The following is a 27,582-nucleotide window of genomic DNA, read 5'->3' as shown; positions in this document are numbered from 1 at the left end:
GGGCGTCGTCACGGTGCAAAACGTCACGGCGCTCGAGAGGTTCTACGATCTGACCGTGCGCGTGACGGACGGGAAGTTCTCGTCCTCCGCCACGGTGAAGATATCCACGGCCGAGAGCAAGCCGAGCGGCCTGGCCTTCACGCGCGAAGTCTACAACGGCCTGGTGACGGAGAACACGACGGAGGCGCAGCTGGTGGCCCTGGTGACGGTCACGGGCAACCGTCTGAACGAGCCGGTGTTCTACCGCCTGCTCAACCCGCGGGGCCTGTTCGAAGTGGGCCGCACATCGGGCGCCCTGCGCAGCCTCGCCGCCGCGCCCCTCGACCGCGAGGAGCGCGAGCGGCACGAGCTGGTGGTGGAGGCGCGCGACGAGCGCTCGCCGCCGCGCGTCGCCCGCGCCGTCGTGCGCGTCCGCGTCCTCGACGTCAACGACAACGCCCCCGCGTTCGTGGGGCTGCCGTACTACGCGGCGGTGCGGGCGGACGCCGAGCGGGGGGAGACGGTGCGGCGGGTGACCGCCGTCGACAGGGACGCGGGCCCCAACGGCGAGGTGCGCTACGCCCTGCGCGACGACTTCGGGCGCTTCGACGTCGACGAGGTGACCGGGGACGTCCGGCTGAGGGAGGCGTTCTCGCCCGACGGGTCCTACGAGGAGGAGTTCGCCCTCGTCGTGCGCGCGGAAGACGGCGGCGTCCCTCCCCTGTGGACGGACGTCGAGGTGGCCGTGCGCGTCGTGAACGAGGCGATGCCGGTGTTCGAGAAGCCGTTCTACCGCGTGAGCGTGCCGGAGAGCGTCCCGCCCCGCACGCCGCTGCTCAGCGTGCAGGCCGGCAGCCCCGACGGCTTCCGCCTCGTCTACTGCATAACCGACGGCGACCGCCTCGGCCAGTTCTCCGTGGACCTCGGCACCGGCGTCCTGAGCACGGCGGAGCCGCTGGACTACGAGACGCGGGCCGCCTACCGGCTGGCGGTGCGTGCCACCGACTCGCTGACAGGCGCCCACGCCGACGCCACGGTGGACGTGCTGGTGGAGGACGTGAACGACAACGCGCCCGCCTTCGCGCTCGACTCGTACGAGGTCGTCCTGTCCGAGGCGGCTCCCGTCGGCACGCTGGCGCTCACCGTCTCCGCGGCCGACGCCGACTCGGGCACCAACCGGGCCGTCTCCTACCAGATCGTGGACGACCCCGACCGCGCCACGGAATACTTCCACGTGGACCCGAGCAGCGGCATGGTGCTCACGTCGCGCCGACTGGACCGCGAGCTCGTGGCGGAGCTGCGCTTCGCGGTGCGCGCCGTGGACGGCGGCGTCCCCGCGCTCACCAGCGACGTCCCCGTCACGGTCGCCGTCGCCGACTTCAACGACAACGCCCCGGCGTTCACGCAGGGCCTGTACGAGGCGACGGTCGGCGAGCTGGTGCCGCGCGGCCACCCGGTCACGCGCGTGCTCGCCCTGGACGCCGACGCCTCCGACGGGGAGCGCCTCGCCTACGGAATCCTCTCGGGGAACGAGCTCGGCTGCTTCGCCGTCGACGCCCGCTCCGGCGTGATCTCCGTGTCGGCGCCCGGCAAGCTGCGGGCGGACGCCGTCCACGTCCTGAACGTGACCGTGTCGGACGGAGTCCACGCCGCCGCGGTCCGCGTGCGCGTCGCCGTCACGGGCGAGAACCTGCACGGGCCCGTCTTCGAGCGGCACGCGTACGAGGTGGAGCTGGCGGAAAACTCGCCGGTCGGCACCGCGGTCGCCGTGGCGTCGGCCACCGACCGGGACGCCGGCGACTACGGCAAGGTGAGCTACTCCATTGTCAACGACTTCGCGGGGAGCAGGTTCGGCGTGGGGGCGGACGGCCTCGTCGTGACGACGGAGAGCCTCGACCGCGAGAACCTTCTGGAGAGGGTCATCGAGATCAACGTGATGGCCGTGGACGGCGGCGGGCGGGTCGCCTTCTGCGTCGTCAAGGTGATCCTCACCGACGTCAACGACAACGCTCCGCGCTTCCACGCCGCCGAGTACAAGGCCGCCGTCCCGGCCGACGCGAGGGAGGGCGCCTTCGTCGCGCAGGTCACGGCGTCGGACGCCGACGAGGGGAGCAACGCCGACGTGGCGTACTCCATCTACGGCGAGGACTCGGGCGGCGCGGAGGAGGCCCTGCGGATCGACCCCGAGAGCGGCGCCATCAGCTCTTCCGACAGCCTGGTGGGCCTGGAGGGGACCCGCCTCTCATTCTTCGTGCTGGCGCAGGACGGCGGGCTGCCCTCGCTCCGCTCGCTCGTGCCGGTCTACGTGGAAGTGCTGCCCCCGGACGTCGCCATCCCCCGCTTCGCCGAGTCCTACTACTCCTTTGCGGTGGCCGAGGACGCGGCGCCGGGCACCGAGCTGGAGGCCGTCAGGGTCGTGGGTCCCGAGCGCGTGACCTACAGCCTCGTGTGGGCCGCGGGCGACGGCGACCGCGACGGCGGCGGCGGAGACGGCGCCCCGTTCGGCGTCGACGCGACCACGGGGCGGCTCAAGCTGGAGAGGCAGCTGGACCACGAGGCCGCCAGGTGGCTGCAGTTCAGCGTCGCCGCCTCTCGCTCGGACGGGGAGCACGACGCCGTCGCCGTGGTTCAGGTGGGCGAGACGGCGCTGGGCGCCCGGCGCTGGCGCGAGGTTGCGGGCATGCCGACGCTCGCACGGCGTGGCTGTCGGCATCGTGGGCGCAGATGGGAGATGGGAAAGCTGTGACGTCAGCGCGAACACCGAAAACGAGCTTGCAAAAGCAGTTATTGGAGCCCTGTTTGAAATTGTCAAAAGGTGAATCTGTAACTCGGGCTGCAATGGGGAAATATATATTTTAAAGATACAATTCAACACAACTCATATTTACAAGATGTCTTAATGCGATTGCATCTGAAGGTACAGTAGGGATACATGCCAAAACATACTTGATAAAGTAATGCTAACGTTAAATAAATAAGAATAATGCTGGACGTAGCGCCGGTTCCTGCCCGCACGGTTCACAACTTAGTAACTGGGCACGTGACACATTCACACACACGCCACATGAAACCCTCCCGGGAGTCGGAGAGCCCCGGACCACTAGCTGTTGTCCAGTTAATTTAGCGCTTTCCTCGTCTCACCCATGGCACGGGACAATTGAATTCCGCTCTCGTTGTGCCCAGGCGACATCATCTGGGTCTTATTATTTACAAGATAAAGCTTTTACAATTTTTCCCACTTGTTGACTGCTCAAAATCCACAGCCTCTCTCTCTCTCTCCCCCTTCCCTATACGTCGTGAGGTGGCGAACGGAAGAGGGAATCGGTGACCCGTAGCCTGGTCCCCTTCCGCCGTGCTGCGCCGCAGAGCGAATAACGCGACCTTCCCCCCGCCCTTCTCCCCCTCTCGCGCTCGCAGGTCAGCGTGCAGGTGAAGGACGTCAACGACAATGCGCCGGCTTTCGAGTCGGCGACGTACGAGGCGTTCGTCATGGAGAACCTGGCGGCGGGGACGCGCGTGCTGCGCGTGCGCGCTCGCGACGCCGACTCGGGCCCCAACGGGCAGGTGTCCTACTCGCTGGGCGAGGCCGCGGGGCCCCTGGACGACGTGGCCGACACGTTCGCGCTCGACGCTGACACGGGCTGGCTCACCGCCCTGCGGCCCCTCGACTGTGAGGCGCAGGTAACGTCCGTGGGCGGACCCCCGCGACCCCCGTGACCCCCGGGCCCTGGGCTTGGCCCCAACAACGGCCGTTGCGCCGCTCCGTAGGAGAGCGGTCGTGGCGCACGGCAGATGCGCTCGTTGACGGTTTAATCGCCGTCAGTTTCCCCCGTGGTGTTGGAGTCGCGCGGCGAGGAGACGTCTGTAATATCTGTAACAGGTTTCTGGGTTAGATCACGTTACGCGTTACGTGATCTAACGCAGAAACCTCTTATGGATTATATTGGTCGCATGCTCAAGACTTTGGACGCATGCGTGTATGTTGCACTTTTTTCTCACCATACATCGCCAACCGTGCTAATCGGAGGTGCGGGGGAAGGACAACAAACTAAACACAAACTCGAGTCGGCCACAGGTCATCTCACCGTGCGCCTCCATTTCTAAAGAACTGAGTTTGCAGCGCCGCAACGCATCGCAAGCCTCTCGCTGTGTTTCGGTGGCACGCTGCGTCAAGAGCAAGGCTCAGAATTGGCGAAGCGCTTTCAAATGTGCGTTTGTAGTCGAGTCTCGATCGAGCGTGTGGCGCCCTTCTTCATTGGCAGCCCAAAGTCAGCGCTGGATATTTCGACAATCCCATGACGGTGCCAGTCGTCTCTCTACAGCACACATTGTTGACGTTGGAGCGACGAAGGACCAATTCGTTCGCTGCTGGTTTGCCCTTTCTGCCAGCTGAGTGTTTGGGAGAATATCTCTGACGCATGGCACCGCAGAGCTACAGCAGAGCGCTGAGTTGGGCCTATTCTCACACCCTATCGATCATTCTGTGCGTATTCAGATCCGGGAAAAGTGAACGTTGGGTAAAGAGCCGCGTCCTCACCGTGCGAGATCGTTTATGCAGCTATCGGTGATGGGGCTCGTGCCGGCGAGAATCGGGCGCTCACTCCCCCCGCCCGCGGCGTGCTCGGTGCAGGCCGAGTGGCGGCTGGAGGTGGTGGCAACGGACCGCGGGGAGCGCGTGCGCCTGTCGTCACGCGCGCTCGTGTCGGTGCGCGTGGCGGACGTCAACGACAACCCGCCGCGCTTCACCGCCGAGATCTACCGCGGGTCGGCGCGCGAGGACGACGTCCCCGGGGAGGTGGTGGCCATCCTGAGCACGAGCGACGCCGACTCGGAGCCGCGGAATCGCCACGTCTCCTACTACATCACCGGTGAGACGCGTCGCTGGTACGTGTGTACGTTGAACTTGTGTGTGTGTGTGTATGTTCAACTTGTATGTGTGTGTGTGTATGTACGTTGAACTTGTGTGTGTGTGTGTGTGTATGTTCAACTTGTATGTGTGTGTGTATGTACGTTGAACTTATGTGTGTTGGTGTACGTTGAACTTGTGTGTGTGTGTGTACGTTGAACTTGTGTGTGTGTGTGTATGTTCAACTTGTATGTGTGTGTGTACGTTGAACTTGTGTGTGTGTGTGTGTGTACGTTGAACTTGTGTGTTGGTGTACGTTGAACTTGTGTGTGTGTGTGTACGTTGAACTTGTGTGTGTGTGTGTATGTTCAACTTGTGTGTGTGTGTGTATGTACGTTGAACTTGTGTGTGTGTGTGTATGTTCAACTTGTGTGTGTGTGTGTATGTTCAACTTGTGTGTGTCATTGTACTTCGCACCGTACGTAGCCCACCATGCCACGTCACTCACCACGTCACTCACCACGTCACTCACCACATCACTCACCACATCAATCACCACACCACTTATTATCACATCACCAATGAGTCTCCTACCAATGATGAATTTGCTGCAGACCGATTGACCAGTGTATAAACACACAGATGGAGAATAGAATAGAGAGTCTCGCGTTTAAGTGAGAGACGTGGGTCTGAAGAAGTTAATCTGATTTTTTTATTCTCGCGCACCCTCACGAGTCCAGTCCGTGACGAGTGCGCCGCGCTGGTCACATTGGGCAAGATTTAACTGGCTTTAGTCCGTAGCAAAACTGTCTCGAACTCGAGAACAGGTCACCAACGTCAGCCGCCGGTAACTGGGTCCAGGTCTTCGGGCCAGGAGACCCCTTAACTGCCCTGGGCGTATCGCCCAAAAGGGTGCAGAAGAGAGAGGCGGTTTTTATTCTTGCGTGTACACCCGGCAAATGGAGGCACACGGTGAGATGAGCTGTGGCCGACTCGTGCCGTGTGCCGGGCGCCCAGACGGAGACCCCTTGGGCCACTTCGGCATCAGCGTGGCGCAGCGGCAGCAGCCGCACCAGCAGCAGCGGGAAGCGCAGCTGTTTGTGCGGCGGCCGCTGGACCGCGAGCGGCAGGACACGTTCCTGCTCAACGTGACGGCGACGGACGGTGCCTTCAGCAGCAGCGCCGTCGTGGAGGTGCGCGTGCAGGACGTCAACGACAACCGCCCACGGTGTCAGCAGGTGAGGGGCACGCACACACACACCTCTACACCCAACGTGGGGCACACACACACACACTGCTCTACACACCACGTGGGACACACACACACACACTGCTCTACACACCACGTGGGGCACACACACACACACTGCTCTACACACCACGTGGGGCACACACACACACTGCTCTACACACCACGTGGGGCACACACACACACACTGCTCTACACACCACGTGGGGCACACACACACACTCCTCTACACACCACGTGGGGCACACACACACACACTGCTCTACACACCACGTGGGGCACACACACACACACACTCTTCTCTACACACCACGTGGGGCACACACACACACACACTGCTCTACACACCACGTGAGGCACACACACACACTGCTCTACACACCACGTGGGACACACACACACACTGCTCTACACACCACGTGGGGCACACACACACACACTGCTCTACACACCACGTGGGACACACACACACACACTGCTCTACACACCACGTGGGGCACACACACACACACTGCTCTACACACCACGTGGGGCACACACACACACACACTGCTCTACACACCACGTGGGACACACACACACACTGCTCTACACACCACGTGGCACACACACACACTGCTCTACACACCACGTGGGGCACACACACACACACACTGCTCTACACACCACGTGGGACACACACACACACACACTGCTCTACACACCACGTGGGGCACACACACACACACTGCTCTACACACCACGTGGGACACACACACACACACACACTGCTCTACACACCACGTGGGACACACACACACACTGCTCTACACACCACGTGGCACACACACACACTGCTCTACACACCACGTGGGGCACACACACACACACACACTGCTCTACACACCACGTGGGGCACACAACACACACACACTGCTCTACACACCCACGTGGGACACACACACACACTGCTCTACACACCACGTGGGCACACACACACACACTGCTCTACACACCACGTGGGGCACACACACACACACACTGCTCTACACACCTACGTGGGGCACACACACACACACACTGCTCTACACACCACGTGGGCACACACACACACACTGCTCTACACACCACGTGGGACACACACACACACACTGCTCCTACACACCACGTGGGGCACACAACACACACTGCTCTACACACCACGTGGGGGCACACACACACACACACTGCTCTACACACCACGTGGGGCACACCACACACACACACTGCTCTACACACCACGTGGGACACACACACACACTGCTCTACACACCACGTGGGCACACACACACACACACTGCTCTACACACCACGTGGGGCACACACACACACACTGCTCTACACACCACGTGGGGCACACACACACACACACTGCTAACACACTACGTGGGCACACAACACACATGCTCTACACACCACGTGGGGCACACACACACACACTGCTCTACACACCACGTGGGGCACACACACACACACTGCTCTACACACCACGTGGGCACACACACACACCCCACAATGCTCTACACACCCGTGGGACACACACAACACACACTGCTCTACACACCACGTGGGCACACACACACACACTGCTCTACACACCACGTGGGCACACCAACACACACTGCTCTACACACACGTGGGGCACACACCACACACACACTGCTCTACACACCACGTGGGACACACACACACACTGCTCTACACACCACGTGGGGCACACACACACACAACTGCTCTACACACCACGTGGGGCAACACACACACACACTGCTCTACACACCACGTGGGGACACACACACACACACTGCTCTACACACCCGTGGGGCACACACACACACACACTGCTCTAACACACCACGTGGGCACCACACACACACACTGCCTCTACACACCACGTGGGGCACCACACACACACTGCTCTACACCCACGTGGGGCACACAACACAACACTGCTCTACACACACGTGGGCACACACACACACACACTGCTCTACACACCACGTGGGCCACACACACACACTGCTCTACCACACCACGTGGGGCACACACACACACACTGCTCTCCACACCACGTGGGGCACACACACACACACTGCTCTACACACCACGTGGGGCACACACACACACTGCTCTACACACCACGTGGGACACACACACACACTGCTCTACACACCACGTGGGACACACACACACACACTGCTCTACACACCACGTGGGGCACACACACACACTGCTCTACACACCACGTGGGGCACGCACACACACACTGCTCTACACACCACGTGGGGCACACACACACACACTGCTCTACACACCACGTGGGACACACACACACACTGCTCTACACACCACGTGGGGCACGCACGCACACACACACTGCTCTACACACCACGTGGGGCACACACACACACTGCTCTACACACCACGTGGGGCACACACACACACACACTGCTCTACACACCACGTGGGACACACACACACACACTGCTCTACACACCACGTGGGGCACACACACACACACACTGCTCTACACACCACGTGGGGCACACACACACACACACTGCTCTACACACCACGTGGGGCACACACACACACTGCTCTACACACCACGTGGGACACACACACACACACTGCTCTACACACCACGTGAGGCACACACACACACTGCTCTACACACCACGTGGGACACACACACTGCTCTACACACCACGTGGGGCACACACACACACACTGCTCTACACACCACGTGAGGCACACACACACACACTGCTCTACACACCACGTGGGACACACACACACACACACTGCTCTACACACTACGTGGGACACACACACACACTGCTCTACACACCACGTGGGGCACACACACACACACACTGCCCTACACACCACGTCAGGCACACACACACACACACACTGCTCTACACACCACGTGAGGCACACACACACACACACTGCTCTACACACTACGTGGGACACACACACACACTGCTCTACACACCACGTGGGGCACACACACACACACACTGCCCTACACACCACGTGAGGCACACACACATACACTGCTCTACACACCACGTGGGGCACACACACACACACACTGCTCTACACACCACGTGAGGCACACACACACACACTGCTCTACACACCACGTGGCACACACACACACACTGCTCTACACACCACGTGAGGCACACACACACACTCCTCTACACACCACGTGGGGCACACACACACACACACACTGCTCTACACATCACGTGAGGCACACACACACACACACACTGCTCTACACACCACGTGGGGCACACACACTCACTGCTCTACACACCACGTGGAGCACACACACACACACTGCTCTACACACCACGTGGAGCACACACACACACACTGCTCTACACACCACGTGGTGCACACACACACACACACACTGCTCTACACACCACGTGGAGCACACACATGCTCTACACACCACGTGGGGCACACACACACACTACTCTACACACCACGTGGGGCACACACACACACACACTGCTCTACACACCACGTGGGGCACACACACACACACACACTGCTCTACACACCACGTGGGGCACACACACACACACACTGCTCTACACACCACGTGGGGCACACAAAGACAATGGCAAAGATCCCCCTGTATAGCCTCAACAGAAGTGCTGTTAGCGAGCAGCACTGATGAAGGCCGGCACGGCACACGAGGAGGGTGGGTGTCTCCCAAGTGGAGATGTTTACACACCGCACCAGGCACTCATTTGAGGATGAGTTGACCTAGGTGAGGCCCGTGACTGGTTCGGATCATCGTCACCGGTGTTGGCCGCGAGCGGGAATCGAACTCGGGTCTGCGGGTTCGTAGCGCAGCGCCCTAACCGCTACACCACCGCTCCCCACAGGCACACGCACACACCGCTCTAGACGCCGCGCGAGCGCCCGTGTCTCTGCCCGCGCCCACAGGCCGTGTACACGGTGTCGGTGCCGGAGGACGTGGCGGCGGGGCGAGCGCTGCTGCTGGTGCACGCGAGTGACGCCGACTCCGGGGAGAATGCGCGTCTGCGCTACTCGCTGCACGGCGCCGGCGCGGAGCGCTTCCGCATCGACCCCGACACAGGTAACTGCCGCCGCCGTCTTTACGGGAGACGCAGCCTCCCCAGAGGCACGAGAGGCTTCATTGTTTTCCAGAGTGTTATTTATTCATCACCTCCTTAAACTGGAAATCCACAATCTCGGGGGAAGGAGGCGGAGCAGAAAGTGGACCCCGCGGCAGCACCCGGTAGACGATGATGAATGGGTCTCTACCTCGCCGTGCTTCGCTGCGCGTGAACACAAACCAGTGACCTCCACGCTGCTGGTTCCGCGTGCGTCTTGTGCTCGCAGGTGAGCTGCGCTCGCTGGCGCCGCTCGACCGCGAGGAGACGGCCGCCTACTCGCTCACCGCCCGCGCCACGGACGGGGGCGGCCTCTCCTGCCAGGCGAGCGTCCTCGTCCAGCTGGAGGACGTCAACGACAATGCCCCGGCGTTCACGACGCCGCTCTACTCCGTGAGCGTGTACGAGAGCACGGCCGTGGGCACGCTGCTCACGCGCGTGCAGGCCACCGACCCTGACCGAGGTACGGCCGCCGCCGCCGAACCTTCGCGCTCTCCACCGTCGTCATCTGCGTTGATGACGCGGTTGTGATGATAGTTGCCATTTTTGTTCCATCCCGACCCTGATTCCTGCTGTATCCGTGTAGTCACGTGAATTTTTCTCCGAGTCCTTTGGTTTTTCCCTCCACATTTAGAATGTACGTGCGATTAGAGCATTCGGCTGCTGCTATAAATTTCCACATCATAAGCCGCTTCATTGGGCTATCATGTGTGACCGGGTGCGGCGCCCCGTCGCTCTGCCCCCGTGCGTAGGCCTCAACCGGAAGGTACAGTACTCGCTGGAGGAGCCCGGAGACCCCTACTTTGAGATGGACGCCGACACGGGCATGCTGAGCCTCGCGCGCCCGCTGGACCGCGAGCTGCGGCCCTCGCACCACGTCACGGTGGTGGCGCGGGACGGCGGCGCGCCACGGGCGCTCTCCTCCAGCGCGGCGGTCGTCGTCTCCGTGCTGGACGTCAACGACAGCCCCCCCACCTTCGAGTTCTCCGAGTACTCGGGCAGCGTCCCCGAGGACGCTCCCACGGGCACCGAGGTGGCGGCCGTGCTCGCCGTGAGCCGCGACGCCGGCACCAACGCCGACATCGCCTACGCCATCGTGGGCGGCAACGAGCACGGACGCTTCTCCATCGACCCCCACAGCGGTGAGCGGCCTCCGTCCCTTCCCCACGGCGGAGGGGGGGGGAGGGAGATTGGTATCGCGCAGTCACCGACAACTTTTCACCAAACGCTTTCACTTTTATCCCGTGGCTAAAATCTGTCGCTGTACCCCGGGACAAAGTGCAGCAACGAAGCGAGGCATCCTGGCTCGGGGGACGTTCACGTGGCGGCGGTTGCGGGGCGCTGCGTGCCCATCCCGACCGATCTCTCTCTCTTGCGCTAACTTGGTAACGTTGTATAATACCAACGGCGCCCAGTGGGCGGTGACACCGATGGTCAAAAAGTGAATTTTGCTACATCCAGCAGCCACTGCTGCACAGTCGGCACCTGTCCCCCACGGCCTCCTCTTACAGGCCCTCTGGTTCAGCCAGCTGGAGCAGCTGCCCCGGATCATTCACTGCGAGCGAATCCTCTCCACGGTGACGCTTGAGCTGGTGGTCGCGCTGAGACCCTGGTTCTAGCGGCGTTCCTCACCGCGCCCTGACTCCACTCCGCCCTCCCCAACCACAGGCATCGTGGTGGTGGCGGAGGAGCTGGATTACGAGGTGCAGAGGGAGCACTTCCTGACGGTGCAGGCAAGCGACGGCGGCACGCCCTCGCTCAGCGCCGTCACCACCGTCTCCATCAACCTCACCGACGTGAACGACCACGCGCCGCAGTTTGGCCGCCGCGGCTACAGCGCCGTGCTGAGCGAGGACGCGCCGCCAGGGACTGCCGTGCTCACGGTAACGCGCCCCACTGCGCACGCCCACTCGGTCGCTTGCCCCAACTCGCTCTCGAAGGGTTCCGTGGGTGCGGCCTCCGTTACTCCAGCCCAGCAACGGGAATATTTCTTGACTTTACTGAAAAAACCAAAGAGTATGGACCTTTGCAGTCACGAAAACTTCAAATCTAGAACATCTGGACTTGCCTTCCCATTAAATAATAAAACTGTTTGTTTACTTATTATCTGTTTTATTTACAACTTACTTTTCGCAAGCTATTCATTGTGCACGGTTGCACTTTAATTTGCTCTGTCAGTGTTAGCCGCTGAGGTCGTGACGGCTTTCTTTCTTCATTCCTGCTCCGTGCCCCCTGGTCCCGTTCCCATTCTGCTGCACTGTGCACTGATGCACTTCTTTATTAATATGTATGAATTGGGCTGATTTCCACATAGAAGGCATCAGAAATGCATTTTCTTGTCCGTTCTGGATGCCTGAGATTGGCCACATTCTCCCTGGCTGGAATTGGCAATGCTAAGCTAAGCTAAGCATCGCCAAAGCCCAGCTCATCTCAAATCTCAACAAAATCCCATTCTATTGCACGCATTTTTCATGGAGGAATCCATGACGCAAATGAATGGAGAATTTACTATGGGAATTGGCCATTGAATGATTATGATTCCTGCTTGTCTATACAAATGCATGTGTATGCATGTGTCTTAAGTGCATGTGTGTAGTGGGGAGCGGTAGTGTAGCGGTTAGCGCGCTGCGCTACGGACCTTTAGCGCGCTGCGCTACGGACCTAACGACCAGAGTTCGATTCCCGCTCACGGCGAACACCAGTGACGATTTTCTGAAGCGGTCCTGGGCCTCCCCTAGGTCGACTTAGCCTCAAATGAGTACCTGGTGATAAAGGCGGTTGGGCGTGGTGCTGTGACCACCCACCGTGCTATACGGGGGATCTTTGTTGTTGACGTTATATATTTGAGTGTCCGTGTATATGAATCCTTGTTTGTATTATGTACATCTGTGTCTGTGTGTACATGCGTGTACTTGTACATGTGTCCTACGTGCTGACCTGGGCCTGTCCCTCGACCCTTCTGCCGGCAAGCTTTTGTCAATTCACATGGCCCACGAGCGCACCTAGCCCGACGCAGGCGTCGCGGCGACGTCACCGCCACCGAGTAGAGCATCGACGTTACCTCTCTGTGTGGCTCCAGGTGATGGCCGAGGACCGCGACGGCCCCGACAACAACCGCGTGGCGTACTCGGTGTCGGGCGGGGACCCGGGGGGACACTTCGCGCTGGAGCCCGGCTCGGGGCGGCTCTCCGTCGTCAAGCCGCTCGACCGGGAGACGGTAAGGCCCCGCCGCGGGAGACGGTAAGGCCCCGCCGCGGGAGACTGTAAGGCCCCACCGCGGGACCGCCACTCGGCCATCTCACGCGCTGCACTTGCTCGCGCGCGTGACGTGCGAGCGCGTGACGTGCGAGCGCGTGACCAAACGCACGATGCGTAGGAGACGCACGGTCTGTTGGTCCTGGCGGTGATGGCGTGCGGTGCGCTCGGCGCTGCGAGGTGGCCCGGGCTTGCGGTGGTGCTTTGAACGATCGCTGCGGTTGCCCGGGTCGCTCGCTAACGATGTGCGATGGTGGAGCAGAATGGACTCAGAAATGGTTCCATTGTCGAACGTGACGTTTTGCAACATTTAGAGACTGCGGTGGCGCCCCTTGAGTGGTGCACAACACACCCATTGCAGCGCGTAAAGCTGCCCTGACAGCCTCGCAAAGGGCCCATTGCTGTTGACTTTTGGAGCTGTGCTCTTCTTGAATTCTAATCGCCGGTAACTCCCCTCCCCTCGCCTCCCCTCGCCTCCCCTCCACTCGCCTCGCCTCCCCTCCCCTCGCCTTTCCTCCCCTCCCCTCGCCTCCCCTTTCCTCCTCTCCCCTCCCCTCCCCTTTCCTCCCCTCCCCTCGCCTCGCCTCCCCTCCCCTCGCCTCGCCTCGCCTCCCCTCCCCTCGCCTCCCCTCCCCTCCCCTTTCCTCCCCTCCCCTCCCCTCGCCGCAGGTGTCCGGATTCGCTCTGACGGTGCGCGCCACCGACAGCGGCACCCCTGCCAAGTTTTCTGAGGTGACGGTCAACGTGGACGTCTCGGACGTGAACGACAATGCACCCGTCTTCGCGCAGTCCAACTACAGCATCGTGGTGCAGGTGAGGGCCTCGGGGCCTCGCGCCGGGGTGGACTGCGGTCCCCCTCGGTGGTGGCCGGAGGATTCGGAATCCGGCACTCTGGAGGCCGATCGTGTCCCGTTAGCTGAGCTTCAGCGACATAAAAAAACAAGATTTTTGTGTTGTGCCAGTTAAGGCCCACTGAGCTGTATGGCTCTTTTTCTGAAGCGACATGGCCACAAATGATTGCTCAGCGAAGTGGCTTATCATCGCGTGGAAGCTTACAGCAGCCAAATATTTTAAATGCGTGACGTTAATTTTAAACGTGGAGGGAAAAACCGGAGGACCCGGAGAAAAGTCCACGCGACCACGTGGAGAGAGGCGCGCAAACTCCAAATATACAGCAGCAGGCGTCAGGGTCGGAATCGAACCTACGACATCCTGTACACCAGGCGAGGGAGTTAACATTTCACCACATTCAACCCCCGAGCGTGGCGGCTACCGGCGCTAACGCAGGAGGGACGTTTGCGGGGTTGCAGGAGAATCGGCCGGCGGACTCGAGCGTGCTTCAGCTGCTGGTGACAGACCTGGACTCGTCGTACAACGGACCGCCCTTCGCCTTCTCACTGCTGCCCGGGGACCACGCCGGGGCCTTCTACGTGGACGCCCAGGGGACGCTGCGCACCGCGGCGCCGCTGAGCCGCCAGGAGAAGGCCCACTACGCGCTGCTCGTGCAGGTGGGGCTGCCGCCGCTGGTTCCGCTCGGGAGGTCGTGTCGATTCGTGGGGCTTGTGGTCGTCGGGGTTTTACGAACATTAAATTGAACCAAAAAAAAGTAAACGCCAAGAAATGGCAAAGTTGTTCAGGTGTTAAACTAGTGTTGAATTTACCCCGAAGATTTTCTGTTAAGAACATTGCATAAATAATTTCATGTCATATGGAGGAATTTTTTACGAAAACATCTCGCACATTCCTCTTAATCCTACCAGACGGCTACATGGCAGGGTGCTGGCTTTATAATTGGAAGGGAATAAGTTCAAATCCCGGTCTTGAGTCGATTCAGTCCATCGCACTTTAGGGTCACAGCGTGAGGAGTCATTCGTGATTGTGCGACATGCAGAGACGCGTCTGTGGTGTCGGGATGGAATGTTTACCCTGGGCTCGGGAGACCCCAGTCTAAATCGGCACCACCGCTTGCTCGTGTTGTCATTATACGATGACTCAACGGTAACCCTGAAGCTAATCCTGACCCTCTAACCCTGCACGACGTTGCAGGCGGCGGACAGCGGGCGCCCGGCGCTGTCGTCGCGGGCGGGCGTGGAGGTGCGCGTGATCCCGGAGAGCGTGAGCGTGCCGTCGGTCGTGCCGCTCGAGGTGCTCATCGTGGCGGCCGAGGAGGCGGGCGGCTTCGCCGGCGGCGTCCTCGGCAAGATCCACGCCACCGACCTGGACGTGTGGGACGCGCTGCGGTACTCGCCGGCCGAGGAGCAGCCGCCCTTCGCCGTCGGGCCGCTGGACGGGAAGCTGGTGGCGCGCGCGCCGCTTGCGCCCGGGCGCTACCGCCTGCACGTGGCGGTGAGCGACGGGCGCTTCTCGGTGCCCACGGAGGTGAGCATCCGCGTGGAGGCCGTGTCGGACGCGGCGCTGCGCCACGCCGCCCTCCTCCGCTTCCGCGCCGTCTCGCCGGAGGAGTTCGTCGCCGGCTACGCGCACAACTTCCAGCGCGCGCTGCCGCCGTTGCTGGGTGCGCGGCACGCCGACGTGCGCCTGCTGAGCCTTCAGCCCGACCCACGGGTACGCACCACGCACGCACGCACCACGCACGCGCTCGCTCACTCGCTCAGACCCGTCTTCGTGCGCACGTTCCCTACGGGGAGACGCAGGCCACAGCACACCGGTGGCTCTTGTAAATGACGTCGGTGGGGACCTCTGCTGTGTCCCAGCCTCCGTAGCGAGCGTTTGAATGTTTGTTGATGAGAGATAAAGAGTTGAAGTCACCATCGGGAGCACTCCAAGGGGCCTGTGATGACTTCTCTTGAGCCGCTGGCTTTACATAGCACGAGCTCTTTTTCACTCGGGTCGCATCTTCACAATAACATTTGACTGGTACTGCTGCTCACAAAAAAATCCGTGCTAATATAAACATTGGGTAACATCTTTATTCATAGTCTTGAGCTAACAGCGAAAATTTCATATTATGGTAGAGGCCAGTCTATAGTGTTTTGAGCTGTATTCATTTATGTCAGTTTATAATATACCTGGGGCATGTACACATAAATGTACATTATTTATTTACAAATAATCACTTGTAAATAGATACTAACTTGAAATCAACACCAACAATCGATAAAATATGTGACTGGTCCTCGTCATAGGAATGTGCAAAGTTAATCGCTGCTCTTGAGTCCACACGCAGCCTGCGGTGGTCACCGTTATACGCTGACGCCGGGGGGGATGTGGCCTGGGCCTTGCAGGGCGACCTGGACGTGCTGTTCGTGGTGGAGCGCCCGGCCTGGCGGGGGCCTCCTCCCACAGGCCCAGCTGCTGCAGCAGCTCAACGGCTCGCTGGGGGAGCTGGGCGACGCCGTGGGCCTGCGGGCCGCGTGGCCGCCGGCGCTCGCCTGCGACGGCTGCGCCGCGGCGCTCTGCCGCGAGTCGGTGGCGCTGGACTCGGGCGGCGCCGTGCACACCTACAGCACCGCGCGGCTCAGCCTGGTCACCCCGCGGCACCACCGCACGGCACACTGCGCCTGCACCGGTACTGCTGCTTCGTCGCTGACCATCCCACACCCTACACTACCACTACACTCCACCACCACGACATGAAACCACTACACTGCACAACTACACTCCACCACTCCCTCCACTACACGATTGAACTGCTCCACTAACACCACTGCATTACACTACACCCACACTACACTCCCACGCTACACTGTACCACTATATCACGACACTGCACTACTTCACTGCACCACTATACCCCACCACACCACTACCACACTACATTGCACCACTCCACTACACCACGGCACTATGACTCCTTTTCAGGAGGATCTTGACAGGTTTTCGCAGTAGGGGCGATGGTGCTGCTATGTAATTCCAATTGTGTAATTTGCAAATACATTTTCAGCATTGGAATACCGGTTACATTGTGTTTTACTTTAGTTATGGCAGGAAACCTCTGAGAACCTGGAAGGAACCCCATCGCTGAACAGGGGCAGACCACAGAAAGGCGCCCGTGTCTGGAATCGGACCCCGGCCCCTTCTCACGCAGCACGAGTGTTACCACTGCGCCACCTTGCGGCTCAATCTTGTGCAACAATTAATCGGGAGCGACACGAATTGTCCGCGATGCCCGGGAGAGGGGCGGCGTGACGGCTTGGCCCTGCCGCTTCGGGGCTCTCCGTCACTTAGACTCTGAGCCGTTGCCGCCGCGGATTCCACACCGCCCCTCGTCGCCAGGGCACGCGATCGCTGCTGACCCCCTCTACCCCCTACCCCCGCCCCCCCGTGCAGGAGCCGCGTGCGTGGATCCCCCCCACAAGGCCCGCGACGGCGGCGCGGCGCCGTGCGACGCGGCTCCGTGCGGCGAGGGCGAGCGGTGCGAGGACGCGGCACTGCCCGGCGGCTTCCGCTGCACCTGCCTCCCCGGCCGCTCCTGCCAGGGTGAGCGTGCGTCCACGTGTGTGTGTGTCTACGCGTTGACTCAGCCTCAAATGAGTACCCGGTGCTTATGTGTAAACGTGGTGCTGGCCACCCACCCCCTCGTGTGCCGTGCCGGCCTTCATAGGTGCTCGGTAACAGCACTTGCCCCTACAGTCTGTTAAGGCTATACGGGGGATCTTTGTCTACGTGTGTGTGTCTATTTGGGGAGTGGTATCGTAGCGGTTAGCACATTGCGCTACGAACCTGGCGACCCGAGTTCGATTTCCACTCACAGCCAACATAATTGACGATTATTTGAACCGTTTCTGGGCGTCCCTTAGGTCGACTCAGCCTCAAATGGCTACCTGGTGTGGTGTGTAAATATTGTCACAAGGGAGACAAAGGCGGTCTAGCGTGGTGCTGGCCACCCACCCCCTCGTGAACCGTTTTGGCCTTCATAGGTGCTCACTAACAGCACTTACCCAACAGTTTGTCAAAGGCTATACGGGGGATCTTTGTCTTTTTGTGTGTCCACGACTGTTTCTATTTGGGGAGTGGTGTTATAGCGGTTAACGCACTGCAGTATGAGCATGGCGACACAAGGTTGATTCCCACTCACGGCCAATTATCTGACAATTATCTGAACCGGTTGTGGGCCTCCCCTAGATCAGCTCTGGGTGTATAGGTCTGTGCGCATATCATACTGTATTAAATACAACTTTTCTGGCTGGATGACCTGGGTGGATTCCTGTCTGGCTGGGTGCCACACTCCCAAGTGCGCGTGCCCGCCGGTGACGTCACCGCGCACAGCTGTGTGATGACGTCTTCCGCATCTCGTCACGTGCATCCCACAGCGCTGAGTCAGCTTCCACCCACCCTATCGTGCCATCGTATCATCATGCTCTCACGATCATACCGAGGAGGAAGTTGAGGCAGGGAGCGAGATGAGGGAGAGAGATAGCGGTGGGAGGAGGAGGTGAGAGGAGAAGGGCAGCGAGAGAATGAAAGGGCATCCAACGGAGAGCAGCGGAAGAGCAAAACGGAACTTGACAGGGAAGTGAGAGAGAGAAACAGGGAGAGAGATGGGGGGGGGGGGAGGGAAGTGGGTGAGGCAGTGGAGGGACGGAGGATTTGAGGAAGCTAGAAACCGAGACGAAGCACGTGTCTGTATATTCACGTCTGTGCGCTTCTGTGGGTCCCGCCGCGTGTGTGCGCGCGGACAGACGAGTCTGCGTTGACGTTCAGGGGCAGCTCGTACGTGCGCTACGCGCTGCGCGACGCCAGCGCCGACACGCTGCAGCTGTCGCTGCGGCTGCGCACGCACCACCCCCACGGCGTGCTGGTCTACACGCGCGGCACCGACTACGCCGTCCTCGAGGTCAGTCCCGGACGTCACCGCACAGTCCACTCGCTTGTGTCATATTTAAATATTTCACGTGTTGTATTTGTAGTGAGCGCAGTGATCGGTATTCGTGTTTGAGTTCGGCCACGTGGTGGTAGTTTGATACCAGCATTTTTGTCGTCAACGAGATTGTCGCGTTGACACACATGTTGTCCGCACGATGCCAATGTGTCGATCACATTTTGACCGACAAAGCTACTGCTCGCCGGTAGCTTGGGATGCTGAATTCGTCATCGACACATGGCGACGTTTCCCTCCAAGCGCTCTGAGCTTCATGGGGCAGCGACGAAGAGTCGGGGTTTGTCTGGGTGCTCAAAGTCGTCCCGTGTGCATAAATACAATGAACAGGGCAAATCAAAATAATCGTCATCGTGAACACAAACGCTTCGCAGGGGAAAATGTCTCTAGTTGTTTTTTCTTATTTGTTGTGCTTTCACACCACCGCTAATCCCTTGATGTCTTCCTCACTTCTCCCAATTGGCAAAACATCGCATTGCAAAAAAATACCGGCAAATTCCTCGGCTGGGAATGCACAGAGAAAACATCGTCCCCTACTCTGAAAATGTGGCACAGGGTTCCTCCAACAAACGAGTTGTGAGCCTCTGTGAGGCCTTCCCTGGTACAAGCATGACTATACGTTTAAAGTGATAGTAAAATTATTGGGGTGCGGCCGTGGCGAGAGATGTTAACTACCTTGCCTGGTATGCAAGAGGTCGTGAGTTCAACCCTGACGCTTGTTGATATGGAGTTTGCAACGTTCTACCTGTGGTGATGTGGATTTTTTTCTCCAGGTCCTCCGGTTTTTCCTGCAAATTTAGAAACATGCATTGAGAGTATTTAGCTGTTATCAATTTCCCTGCGATAAGCCACTTCGTTGAACTATCATTTGTGGTCAGGGAGATTCTGAAAAAGAGATAATAGCTCAGTGGGCCTTACCTGGTAATTTAAAAAAACATCTCGGTGTAAAAAAATATATTTACTGCCAAGATAATTTACTTCACACCCCCCCTGCCCCGGGCGACCTGACCAGTCTCGAACGCGAATTGAGGTGCTTCTGGGTAAACATTTGAGAGTAGATTTACATTTAAGCCTTAAAGTTCCCAAACACCATTCCGTGTTCTTAGGTTTTTTTCGGTAAAGTCACGTAGGTAAAAATAATAATAATATAATAAAATATAATAAATGAAAATAACTAAATTAAATGACGACGTTTCGGAGGCAACACAAGCTTCCGTCTTCAGGTGGGACCGTCACAGACAAATTAACTGTATCAAGTGAAGGGAAATCCAAGAGACAAGATCATATATACTGGTTAAGGGGAGGAGCTTATCTTTTAGATATTTAAAAGATAAGCTTTACAATCGTCTATGTGGATTTGTGTTCGTGTGTGTGCGCTTCCTTGTGTGTGAATATGAGCGGTAGCTTAGCCGTTATCGCTGCGCTGCTCTCTGAACCCGGCGACGTGAGTTCGATTCCCGCTGACGACCAACATCAGTGACAAATCCCGGGTCTTGGGCCTCCCCTCGGTAGATTCAGATTTGAATGAGTATCTTGTGCGGTGTGTCGTAAACACCAGCACTAGGGGAGACGGAGGAGGCCGAACGCGGTGTTGGCGACCTGCACCCTCGCGTGCCGTGGCAGCCTTCCCAGGTGCTGCTCGCTGTAACGGTGCTCGCCCCAACAGTCTGTTCAAGGCCGTACGGGGGGGGGGCGGTCTCTTTCTTTGTGCGTGCAGCTTGTGGACCGCATGCTGCAGTTCCAGTTTGACTGCGGGAGCGGTCCCGGCGTGGTGTCGGTGCGCGTGCCGGTGAGCGATGGCCACTGGCACTCGGTGTCGCTGGAGGTGACGGGGAACCAGGCGCGGCTCGTCGTCGACGCGGAGCACGAGGCGCGCGGCACGGCCGCGGGGACGCTGCGCTCCCTCAACCTCGACGCCTCGCTCTACCTGGGGGCGCGGGTAACCACCGCTGCACGGGGACACACACACACACACGGCACGGGACACACACGGTTTGGGTACCAGACAGAGTACAGGATACACACACATAATGGGTGTCAATCACATACACACAAGCAAGGGACACACACAGCATGCCGACCGCACACACACACGGTATGGGTACCAATCACACAGTACGGGACACACAGCATGGTTACCACACACCACACACAACCATAATAATACTACGCAACATCTGCTTCACAGTGAACTTTAAAGACCCCGTGATGTCATTCACAAGTGTAAGCCATTGCGTGCTCGGTAATCACCGCCTCCTACTGGCACGGTAATACCCCAGGTCACTTACAGATGAGTATATCCTTGTGTCCATTCTTTCTAAACTTGTTGCACAAACTAAAGTTAGACTTGAACCCCGTGACCCCGCGTTAGGTCCGAGCGCCGATGGCGAAAGTGGGCGTGAGCGGCTCCGTTCCGGCGGCGGAGGCCGGCTTCCACGGCTGCCTGGACGCCGTGGTCTTAAACGGGCAGCGACTGTCCCCGGAAGGCGAGGGAGCGCAGGCGCGCGTCGAGGAGGTGCGCGCCGTGAGCCGCGGCTGCCTCGTGTCGCCGGAGAACGCCTGCGCGGCCATCCCCTGCCTCAACGGCGGAGCCTGCGTGCCCACGCCACACAACGGTACCGCAGTGCGAGCGTCTAACTCGGCCCCCGGTTACTCAATCCCCAGTGTGTCCTGCCTGTGCTTCATCGCCCATTCATTTGTTCACATCCCGCTTGATTGTTGGCGAAAACGTGCCGATGGCTTCGTCGCCAACAATGGGGCAAATTGCCAGCGTTGAAAGGTTTCGTGGCCGCTTCGTCCGTGAGAATGCACGGCGTCGCGCGTCCAGGGCCGGACATTACGAATGGGGGCGGCTGGGAAGTTAAACGCAGCCCTCGGTTTCTGGGCATCAACTGTGGCCGTGACCGAGTGCGGCAGCGCGTGCTTCATCTCTGGTCACGAGGGTTACATTTAAGGCTTCGTTCTCACTCGCTATTTCCTGGAACACGGCCGTTGGAGTAGCGATAATTATTGGCCTTTGGCACGACGGTTAGAATGCAAGATACACCCATCCATAGTGACCCCCACAGTGACCCCCACAGTGACCCCCACAGTGACCCCCACAGTGACCCCTGTATCGCCAACCTACATCCATCTCGATAAAACCAGGCGAGATAGATGTGGCGTGCCGAACTAATTCCCGAAAGAGCGCTCCGGACAGCACTGGGTTACATCGGACAGCACTGGGTTACATCGCACTTGCAGAAGGAGTCCATTCTGTCAGAACATTTCTAGATTTTAAGCTTTCGTGACTGCAAGGATTCATATTCTTAGGTTTTTTCGGTAAAGTCACGTAGGTAAAACATCAAAATTAATAAAAATAAAATAAAACAAAAATCATGACGTTTCGGAGGCAACACAAGTCTCCGTCATCAGGTGGGACCGTCACAGCCGGATTAGCTGCATCAAGTGAGGCAATGATTCAAGATGTAATCCCTTAAAAAGCAAGTTGAGGGGGAGGAGAGGGGGGGGGGAGCTCATCAGAATGTGGTAGCCAATGAATGGAACGTATCGGGAGGGAGGGGGGCGGGGCTCAAAGACGGCACGGAGTGCCACGTACAACGCATCGGGAGGGGGAGGGGGGGGCGGGGCCAAAAGAATGCACGATGGCGTGGACGCGGTTGCTGTTGCACAACGCAGTCTCTACACGGGCCCCGCCCCCCCCTCCCCCTCCCGATGCGTTGTACGTTGGCACTCCGTGCCGTCTTTGAGCCCCGCCCCCCTCCCTCCCGATACGTTCCATTCATTGGCTACCACATTCTGATGAGCTCCCCCCTCTCCTCCCCCTCAACTTGCTTTTTAAATCCTTTATATTAAGTTCGCGTGCTTGCTTGCTTGCTTAGGACCGTGCAAATCTTTCGGTCGTTTTTAACCCACTTCCCGTGATCCAATCGAGCTGACATTTTCCACACAGACTCGTTGTGCCAGACAATTATTGTTCGTGAAAAAAAATTCCCAAAATGTTACACTTTTTAGGCAAAAAAAAATTATTTTACATATATTCAAATAGAACGCATTCATGGCTTTGGCTGAACATCACAGTGCAAGAGCCCAGAGCGTAACCCCTCCACAGGCCGTGGTGGAGTAGCGCAGTTAGTAGCGCCCTCGCTTCCCATGCCAAAGGTCGCGGGATCGATCCCCGCGTCCTCCACAGGCGAATATATTTTTAAATCCTTTATATTAAGTTCGCTTGCTTGCTTAGGACCGTGCAAATCTTTCGCTCGTTTTTTAACCCACTTCCCGTGATCCAATCGAGCTGACATTTTCCACACAGACTCGTTGTGTGTGACAATTAATTTTCGTGAAATTTTTTTCCAAAATTTTACACTGTTTAGGGAAAACTAATTAAATATTTAATTACCAATTGCTTAATACTGGCAGACAATCATCTGACCCATAGATTGCAGCCATCTCAAGCCAGAGGACGAGAGAACTCTAGCCGCCACGCATATAAAGGATTTAGAGTGAAAAACTTTGTTTTTACGGGTTTACTTGTTAAGGGATTACATCTTGAATCATTGCCTCACTTGATGCAGCTAATCCGGCTGTGACAGTCCCACCTGATGACGGAGACTTGTGTTGCCTCCGAAACGTCGTGATTTTTGTTTTATTTTATTTTTATTAATTTTGATGTTTTACCTACGTGACTTTACCGAAAAAACCTAAGAATATCTGTCAGAACATCTTTCCTCTGAGCGGTGGTAATTAACCTGTTTTTGGTTTCATGTTTGTATTAACCTGTTGTTCATTGGATAGGTTGCGTTTAAATTGTGTGAATACCCAAATCAGAGGGGAATCTCTTACAGGGTGGGGTTATTCGATGTAGCTGAACGTGCGGCCATGTAATTTCGGCTGTGACCGTCCGGCCAGGCAACGGTGATCGTCACTTCCTCTTGTTCACCTCTTCGATACTAACGAGAGGGTAAATATCGATGTGGGTCGATTAGTAAAGTTGGCTACGTACGGTGCAAAAGAGGTTGAACATACGTGCGTAGCAGGTGCTCGAGCGTCATTAGTCAGCTCCGGCTGCTGTGCAAGTCGTCGTCGTTACGCGCCGAGGGAACCCCTTTGGTGCTCCGCTGTGCCTGTGGCCTGCCGCAGGGGGCTTCCATTGCCGCTGTGCGGGCCGCTTTGCGGGCGCGCGCTGCGAGGTGCACACGGAGCCGTGCAGCTCGGACCCGTGCCAGCACGGCGGGGCCTGCATCGCCGCCGCCGCCGGCGGCTTCCTCTGCCGATGTCGCAGCCTCTACACGGGCTCGAGGTAGCGTCGCGTCGCGGTTCACGGATAGAAACAAAGATTCCCCCGTCTAGCCGTTAACAGATTGTCGGGGCAAGTGCCGTGGGGGTGGGTGGCCAGCACTACATTCGATCGCCTTTGTCTGCCCCGTGCTGATGCTTACACACCGCAGCGGGTACTCGTTTAACTCTCCGAGTCGACCTGGGGGAGGCCCAGGACCGGTTCAAATATTCGCCCCTGTTTTTCGTCGTAAGCGGCAATCTGGTCAATGGGTTCATAGCACATCGTGCGAACCACTCACTGTACTACAGCTCCACACTGCATTACAGTTCACACACGCTCTTGTCTCGCGCGCGATCCACATGGGCAACATCGGCACTATCGTGCAGGACGTTACTTAAGAGTCAAACTCTGAAGCACATTCCAAATGTGGAAAAATGTTGGGAGTTGATACAGTGTGAATTTGGAAATTATCGAAGTCTCCATTTCATGTAGAACCAAATATAAGCGTACTTTTTTAAGAAAATGAATTCCACAAAGCCTCCTGCAAAATGTATCCAGGTGCATGAAAGACACGCTTCGTAGAGCTTCTGTTCAACCAGAGTAACAACACGGTGGACGCAAGCGGCAGTGTCCACGTAGCTTCACCAATAAGCGCTGTGTGAGATTATCACACCCAATGTCAGCATCGATGATTGTAATGACAATTATTCACCCAGAAAAACCTCAACACGGAAACTTCCATTCAGAGGAGGGCCCCTGCGTTATTCAGATTTTTGGCCAATTTCACGAAAACGATTGCTTGGATTTAGGATCGTGGGGAATGACGCTCCACACTGCCACCCGCTGGCCACCTCGCATCGCACGCCTACGACCCCTCGCAACCACACCCGGCAGTGACCAGGCTCAAACCGCTTAGCTTCCGACATCCCATGATTGAAGGAGAATGTGGGGGTGATTTGCCTCGAGAGACTTGATTTTTTATTCTACTACCGGCTCACACCAGCACACAGACACATGAGTACACAGACACACAGTGGCATGCACAGGCACACAGTGGTATGCACAGGCACACAGATACACTGTGGCATGCACAGACACACAGTGGCATGCACAGGCACACAGACACACAGTGGCGTGCACAGACACACAGTGGCATGCACAGACACACAGTGGCATGCACAGGCACACAGACACACAGTGGCATGCACAGACACAGAGTGGCATGCACAGATGCACTGTACTACTTGTGTGTGTCGGCTCAGGTCACCAGCCGTTGCCGCTGGAAGGGCAGCCGTTAATATGCAGCGTGATGACGGCCGCTTGTGTTGCGATCGAAACGTCGTGATTTGTTTTATTTTATTTCTAACTCCGTGTCTTTACCGAAAGAACCAAAGAGTATAGAGTATGCAGCGTGTTGTTTAAACATTCAGTCTGAACTTCACTGTGAATCAGTTGAGCTACGCACAACTTGTTGTGCTTCTTAAGCAGTTTAAACATTCAGGTAGAGCTCCTCCTTATCACATTCACAGCTGCCGATTTATCGTGGATGATGATGATGATGATGACGACGACGAAAACAACGCAACTACGTGGCCATTGATGTTGTGTGGTCGTATAAACTTTTGCCTGTAAATATTTTGCACTTTACTTTTTGTGAGGGGGGGGGGGGCCCACTCGTGGGTGTGTGCACTGTTGGCAGCAGCGCGCCCCGTTCGAGTTGTTGGCTTGGCGACGTTTCTGTCGATGCAATTTGTGTTGGGCAGTGTTCCTTGAGCTTTCCCACCCAAAAGCCACCTGTGTAAAAAAGTGACTTCTTTCGTCCCATCCTCTTTTACTTCTGTGTAAATACAAATTCTGATTCTGACATTATCCACTGATCGACCAGTGGATAATATAATAACCAATCTCTAAGCGAAGTTGAGAGCACGAGAGGTGTTGCCCAAGGCTGGCGCCCCGCGCGCGCACGTGCTTGAAGCCTCGGCGTCTGCGCGTGCCAGGTGCGAGCTCCCCGCGGACCTCTGTGCGAGCGACCCGTGCGAGAATGGCGGCGCCTGCCGCAGCGTCGGCACCACCTTCAACTGCAGCTGCGCCACGGGCTACAGCGGCGACTGGTGCCAGCTCACGCTGCCCAGCGTCTACCCCACCGTGAGCGTGGGCTGGCAGGAGATGCTGGGCCTGGGCTCGCTGGCGCTGCTGGCGCTGCTGATCATCGCGTTCGTCGTCGTGGCGCGCAAGTGCCTGTGCGGCCGCCGCCGCTCCCCGACGGGCGAGCGCAAGGAAGAGCCGCCCCCCGTGCCCGTACGGCCCATCTCCTATACGCCCAGCGTGCCCAGCGACTCGCGCAACAACCTCGACCGCGGCTCGTACGAGGGCGGCGCCGACTACCCCTCCGAGTTCTCGACGTTCAACCCGGACTCGGCGGGGCGGGCGCGCCGCGGCGTCGCCGTGTGCAGCGTCGCGCCCAACCTGCCCCCGCCTCCGCCTTCGAACTCCGCGTCCGACTGCGACTCCATCCAGAAGAGCATGTGGGAGTTCGAATGCGAGGGTACGTAGCCCGCCCGCGCATTTATCCCCCCGCACCTCGAGTGGAATCGCCTTCGCGGGTTTGCGCTCGTTTGCGACGAGTCGGATCGCGAGCGTCGGCCGTCGCTCATGTCAATTGGCATTCCTCAGCCGCTGGTGGAAATTCCACTCTCGGACGGCCGGTCTGCCATCGGGCAAACAACGTTGACTTACCATTACACGATCCTCATCTTATCTGCAATACCCTTGCACAACATCGTGGTCCCACCTTCCAAGTGGTACGAAGTTAAGGGTCTCGTGAGTCGATGGTTTCTCCAGACCTCGCTGATTGAGGAAAACCCCTCGGCAGGGTCCAGCTTGTACTCCTCCTGCAGAGACAACTCTCCCACACCACGTCGTGACTTGGTTGCCAGTGTTATTATCCAAATG

General features: G+C 58.1%; 1 protein-coding gene across 1 annotated transcript in view; it reads left to right on the top strand.

Moving 5' to 3' along the window:
* LOC133342842 (protocadherin Fat 1-like) overlaps positions 1-27,582 on the top strand; it is a 98,107-nt gene that overhangs the window by 59,481 nt on the left and 11,044 nt on the right. The window contains 20 exon segments of the mRNA XM_061552162.1: positions 2-2,611; positions 3,397-3,660; positions 4,610-4,847; positions 5,843-6,063; positions 10,068-10,221; positions 10,488-10,721; positions 11,011-11,400; positions 11,927-12,141; positions 13,338-13,475; positions 14,183-14,326; positions 14,824-15,021; positions 15,560-16,078; positions 16,759-16,797; positions 16,799-17,042; positions 17,804-17,953; positions 19,156-19,310; positions 21,070-21,291; positions 21,724-21,967; positions 24,492-24,651; positions 26,628-27,175. Coding sequence (XP_061408146.1) covers positions 2-2,611; positions 3,397-3,660; positions 4,610-4,847; positions 5,843-6,063; positions 10,068-10,221; positions 10,488-10,721; positions 11,011-11,400; positions 11,927-12,141; positions 13,338-13,475; positions 14,183-14,326; positions 14,824-15,021; positions 15,560-16,078; positions 16,759-16,797; positions 16,799-17,042; positions 17,804-17,953; positions 19,156-19,310; positions 21,070-21,291; positions 21,724-21,967; positions 24,492-24,651; positions 26,628-27,175 — 7,087 coding nt within the window.

This window comes from Lethenteron reissneri, chromosome 16 (genome assembly GCF_015708825.2).
Source record: "Lethenteron reissneri isolate LAM-NWPU_2019-01 chromosome 16, ASM1570882v1, whole genome shotgun sequence".
Classification (NCBI taxonomy): domain Eukaryota; kingdom Metazoa; phylum Chordata; class Hyperoartia; order Petromyzontiformes; family Petromyzontidae; genus Lethenteron; species Lethenteron reissneri.
The sequence above is the reverse complement of the archived record's forward strand: the minus strand, read 5'-3'. Positions and strand labels throughout refer to the sequence as shown.